At 34.8% G+C, this 6,074-nt stretch overlaps 1 protein-coding gene and 1 long non-coding RNA gene across 3 annotated transcripts in view; both read right to left on the bottom strand.

Moving 5' to 3' along the window:
• Positions 1–333: 333 nt before the first annotated feature.
• LOC131768952 (uncharacterized) lies at positions 334–2,335 on the bottom strand. Its single transcript, XR_010717028.1, has 4 exons — positions 2,199–2,335; positions 1,926–1,986; positions 1,511–1,563; positions 334–391 (listed from the first exon to the last, which is right to left on the bottom strand). It is a non-coding gene; the product is annotated as an uncharacterized lncRNA (long non-coding RNA).
• A 1,776-nt stretch (positions 2,336–4,111) lies between these two features.
• Positions 4,112–6,074, bottom strand: part of LOC136278874 (uncharacterized) — a 4,356-nt gene continuing 2,393 nt past the window's right edge. For both annotated transcript variants that reach the window (XM_066162041.1, XM_066162040.1), the window contains one exon: positions 4,112–5,752. In XM_066162041.1, coding sequence (XP_066018138.1) covers positions 4,766–5,752 — 987 coding nt within the window. In that variant the 3' untranslated portion in view covers positions 4,112–4,765. The remainder of the gene's footprint in view (positions 5,753–6,074) is intronic.

Genomic DNA, 6,074 nt, shown 5'->3' with positions numbered 1-6,074 from the left:
TACATGCATTTCAGCTACAAGGTCCAACATAATAAGACATGGTGTCAAACACTATTGAAGGATGACAACATTCAATTATACTCCTGAGCACAAATTCAAAGGATCGAACCACTGGTTAAAGATTGATGCAAATTTAATTAATGGCTTATCTTGCTACTTTAACATTATATTTTATATTCAAAGCAAACTGATATTCATGAAAAAAAGAGAATAGCCCATAATAACATTTTTCATTCCCATGAGAATGAGACACAAAAAATCCTTACATATATGTCTTATATTAAAGAGGGAAAAATGGAAAAAAAAACATATATACCTACCCTGTTAAGATTTCCTGCCTTCAAAAAATCACAATATGAGCAGTCAGAAAATGATGGACATGTAATAATTTCTGAAAAAGAAAAACATAAAATAAATATTAATCAAATGTGAGAGATATTGACAGTCAGAAAAATTCCATTTAAGGTGCTATATTTATTCCTTTAACTCCCATGAGTGACCAAGACCAAATAAGTGACAAGAATTAAGAAAAATTTCAATTCAGGGATAATTAGTTGATCCAATACTAAATCCTCTGAACTAACATTATAAGAATTGTATAACTGACAGTAAGGAGAATTAAAAATTGGATCTGGGAGTTAAAGGGTTAAGGCAGTAATTGTTGCTATTGAACAGTGTAATGAACTGAAGAAAGCTTTAGGACAATCTGAAACACATAGATGACATAAGGCTGTTTCACTCGACCATGCTCAAAAGGGGTTGTTGGAAAATAATTGAACTCAAGAGCAATCCTATAATGGTAAAACCTTCAGATATTTCAATTCATGGATACTTCATGTGTCTGCTAACTTCAGAATAGAGCAGGTTGAAAGTGGAAACTGAGGAAATCTAAATATGTAAATATATGTCATTCGACAAACTACGAAGGAAAACATTGATAGTTTTTTGGAAACTTAGCTTCGAATTGGCTGTTGCATAAATTTAACATCTACAGACTTAATTCAGTGGTTCCTGTTACTAGTGAAGTAAAGCTATATGCTGAAGCACAAAGAAAGATTGCTTTGGGAATAGAGTTCAAATGCTCAATAGCCTCTTCAGTGCACACTGAACCTCATTCGCCATTTTCTTTCCATCCCACCCTCCTCAATGGTTATTTGTTATAGAAATATTCCCTATCTTTTTGGGTTTTCTGTATGAGAAATCCTCTCTGTCAATATTATGTTTTAGCACTGTTAGATTTATCTGCTTATATGCACCAAATAAGAGCCACATTTTGTGGAAAATTAGTTAACTGTAACTTAAGACTGGAAGATTTGTCCCAAACATTACTTGTAGTCACATGTCCTATGGTTTATCAGATTGAATTTAAAGGCACAATAATTTTGTCGAAAAAATATCATCGATAAATAATGCCTAACACGAGTTCTCGGAAAACATATTGAATTGGAGAAGGCTAGTCATTCCCTAGCGACGGAAATCGCATCAATTCATATTTCATGAATCTTCTTACCCTTCAAACCAAATAATTACACCCGGAGCTCGTGAAGAGGCGACGTAATCGTCCTGAAAAAAGAAAAAAAGTAGCTCATGTATCAAGTATGTCTTCACCATTCACTTATTTTCAAAGGCTTGTGTTAAAATATTCGTAATCATACGCATTTACGCGAGAGAAATACTGTGAGTCAACAACAGGTTATCAAAGTTAAAATTACGGAGTGAATAACTTTACTATTCTTTCTGTACCTGCTCTTTCTTCGGGTCAACTCTTCTCATGGACAGCAATGTGAGTTGAAATCAAGTTCCTTATCGCAAGATCGCATACAGAGTAGAACTTTGATGACATGGAAATTCAACTGGGAACCCAAATATACAAATTGAACGAAGGGACCTCATAGTTCACGTGTGCAAACTAGATGTCTACATACCTTTAATTGAATTTTCTTCCTTCAAGATGTGGCATGCAAGAAAGGGATGATGTCAAGATTTCTGAAAAAGAGAAACACAATCACCATTAACCGTAAAATAGAGAGAGTGGTACACGATATAGAATTGATATATTCTTACTTTCTCCATTCTTTAAAATGGATTACTAGGATTGATTGCCAGACTAATAAGTTACGTGTGCAGCAGAGGTGCACGTGGTTAAGGTATGCAACACTAAACACGATCTATAGATATTACTTGTAGGTGAGTCACACCTGTCAAAATTTTCCTGAAACCGGCAAACAATGTACAATCAGACAGAAGTTCTTCAGGATCTTTTTCTTTCCAAACAACGGTCGGTGCGTAACAGTGAGAATAAATAAAGCAATAAAAATTTGCATCGAACTTATTTAACTGTGGTGTATGTACAATTTAAGTCTTCCTACTGAATGTACGACTTAAAGCAGAAAATGAGTTTTGCTTGAGAAATCAGCCATCTCTCGCAAAAGGATACTGTTTTTCAAACCAGATATTTTTAAAGTTGAACTGTATTTGGCATTGTAGAAGATCAGTACTGCGGAAAATATTTTTGCATGACCATTTGGGCAGAACCACACAAAGCTAAAAAAATGAGAACATTACAGTTTTTGCATATCGTAAAGCTCCAAGATTAATCCTTCAAGCATTTCATCTTTAATCCATGTCAATATTTTAGTTGATTATTGTCTCTCTTGTATTTTACCAGCTTTCTTATCAAATATATTTTATTGAATCTTTCAAGTTTAGTCTTTCCGCTAATTTGTTCAAGGTATAATGTCTCACAGACGAAAAACATTACAGACTACAATAATGATATTTAATGATGAAATACCCGAGTCAGATCTCCATGCCTCCTTTCTCTCTTTTTTATTTTTGATTGGATTCTTCCTAAGAAGCTTTATTAACTCTTAGATGTAACTCTGTTTAAAACAGTTAGATTAGAAGCTCGAGATTTCTATCGCGTGATAGTTGAACGGTCGGTGCATAACAGTGAGAATAAATAAAAAAAATAACAATTTGCATCTTACCGAGTTAACTCTGTTGTTGTATGAAATATTAAATTCCCTCTTCCAAACGCATGACTTAAAGTGGAAACGGATTTCCCAGGGAGAGTAGCCGTTTCTCACAAAAGGATCCTGTTTTTCAAACCAGATATTTTTATCCTCAAATTTTGTTTAGTATCATAGAAGATAATTATCTGCTGAAAGTCATTTTTCACGATTATCTGGGCAGAACCACAGCAAAATAGCTTCACATGAGTCTGCATATTCTTAACTCAAAGATGAATCCTTGAAGCAGTTCATCTGCAATCCACGAATATATTTTAGTTGATTATTTTCTCTCCTATATTTTTCCATCTTTATGATAATTTATTTAGTTGTATCCTTTAGGTTTAGGATCAGTTGGCGCGGCATTATGTTAAAACTATGTGACAATGCGTTTTAAATATAATTCGGCTGATTGCCCACAAAATGCGTAGTTTGTTATGTACCTAAAAGCAAAACATTTAAGGTAACTGACAAAGACTACGAAGTCTACCGATAAATCAAGAGTCAGAGAAGAAGACTTTTACTTGAAAGCAAGTCTCAATTGCAATATACAAATATTGCGTCGCGAAAGTCAACTAATTAAATAACCACAAAGTCATTCATGTCTGACTAACTTACAAACTTTCCAAAACTTTTTCTTGTTGCGAAATGATTCAAAGACATCCAATAACAATTAAAAAGACTAAGAAAGAATTTTATTTGATCACAAAGGTAACACATAAACGATTTCAGTTGCTGAAAACAAAGTTAAACTTTTACTGATGTATTAATCTCAAAACAAACAACTTTGCGGGGAAGTTGAATAAGAAAACTTCAATCCAGTTGTGTTCACGATCAAAACGCAAATACCTCCCAAATTTTTCTTCCAGCTTTGTTTGAAATGAAATATAAAAGTTTTTATGAACTACTCAATCGACTTGAAAGTGATGAGAAAACTAAGAGACTCAGATCGAGGCCAGTTGACAACAGAGTGAGACAGGAACAGCCAAATTAATGGCAGCCACGAGGAAATTGCTTTTGTATCTGAACTCATTTCCAGAACTAACATACGTTCATTGGTCCGAACGAATCAGAGAGACAAAACTTTGCTTTTACCTTTTTGAAGTGCCCTTTAATAGTCGTATAAAGGTAATTAAATCTCAATTAATCACTGGTTGCAATTGAACCTACAATAAACAAGCTTAAATTAAATGTGCAGTATGATCATAAGCGTATAAAACTCCAGTTTACGTTGGACGATGACAGAACGAAGTAAAGTAGCCATACAAGGTGTAATTTAAGGCTCGAATAATAACTTAAGTTTTCCTACATTTGGTTTACCAGAACCAAAGTGAACCAAAGTATCATCGCAACGTATAAATGATCCAAGACTACGCAACAACATACCGTGAATCAGTCCTTGTCGCGCCCAGAACTCACGCATGCATGCATTCAAAGATAATTTCCATAATAAAAGACTCACAAAATCTCTAAAACATTTTCGGGAACATTCACGGCTAGTGTTCTGCCGCAAATTTTCCAAGGTATAATGTCTCGTGCAAATCTTCGCAAGGGTGTAAGCTCCCTTGGACGCGGAGCAAATAAAATATCACAGACAACAATAATATCTAATGATGAAATACCAGAGTCAGATCTTCAAGCCCCTTTTATAATTCTTTCTTTCTTCTTTCTTTTTGTTTAAGCTCTTCCTGAAGCCTCTTCTGACTCTTAGATGTAACTCTGTTTATAACAGTTAGATTAGGAGCTCGAGATTTCTATCGCGTGATAGTTGCAAGTACAGGCAGACCAGCAGATAATGCTGCAAGAGCTTTTATTCCAAAACATTTTATCGTGGATGGCATTATTGCAAGATCCACTGTACAGAATAAGTCAGCCAGCACCTCTCTGCTATCATCAAAGCTGCAAACAATAAGCTGATTATCACTAATGCCATAGTGGAGCAAATTTTGTGTTCCAATATCTCCTTTACCTCCATCTGGATAAACAAACTTGAGTTTGTAGGATTCATCTTTCAACTCAGCAATTGCTTTAGCAGCTATTTCGTACTCTGGGATATTAAAATATATACAGCTGCAGTCAATACTTCCAATAACAAGAATAATGAATGTTTTTCCTTCTTCAGCAGCTTGCCTTACTTCCAAAAATTCAGAGAAAATGCTTGGAGTAAGGTCAAAAACATTTTTCTTGTGATTAACTCGATACATTAAGTTATGCCTGTAGGCTTCTCCCACCTTGGGTCCAACTGTGATAACTTGATCAACCATTTCTAAATGTTTGTAAAGAATGCGTATATCATCAAAATGTTCAAACAGTCTATCTACTTGAGAAACAGAGGAAAAAACTTGAATCCATTTACAATGACTGTAATTAATTGGATTTGCCTCAATGAATGAAATTGGTTGGCCAATGTCAACTCCATGACCAATGACACAGTCAATTGCATGGTTTCTTAGAAAACGTGACAGCCAAAGAACTGGCATTTGATCAGGAATACCATCTACTTCAATGAGCTTCACATTGTGCTTTTTAGCACTGATCCTGTCCTCTTCACTGCAATTTGGAAGCAAGATACTAACATCCGCATTAGTGTGTTTAGCTAACTGGATGGCCAGCTCTCGGTTGAAAGTTGAAAAGTCCCCATCAGTTGATGATCTCCACTCCCTGCTTAGAAAAGTGACTTTAAGTGCCCTGTTTTCCTGGTATTCCTGTGATGTAGAGGCTACACTAGGAATGGTGGAACCCTACAACCACAAAACAAGAATGGTATTGACAATAAACTGTAAAACAATAATAATTCACAATAATGGATATCCACTCAATATGTAATGTCAATTCTTTTGTAAACTTGTGTTTGATTTTTATCCTATGCCAAAAAATCAGATACATGTAGATTGAGACAAATTTAAACCAGGAAAACATTAAGTTGCTTTAGAGATCTACACTGTCAGTAACACTGTCACTGATAACAACCATTACAGTTGCATGGAAAGTTAAAATTATCCTTAAAGGGCCTTCCTTTTCAACTCTCTTTGAAATTGGTACATGTAGTCTCACTGAAGACAT

Source organism: Pocillopora verrucosa, chromosome 1 (assembly GCF_036669915.1).
Source record: "Pocillopora verrucosa isolate sample1 chromosome 1, ASM3666991v2, whole genome shotgun sequence".
In the NCBI taxonomy this organism is placed as follows: Eukaryota; Metazoa; Cnidaria; class Anthozoa; order Scleractinia; family Pocilloporidae; genus Pocillopora; species Pocillopora verrucosa.
The sequence above is the reverse complement of the archived record's forward strand: the minus strand, read 5'-3'. Positions and strand labels throughout refer to the sequence as shown.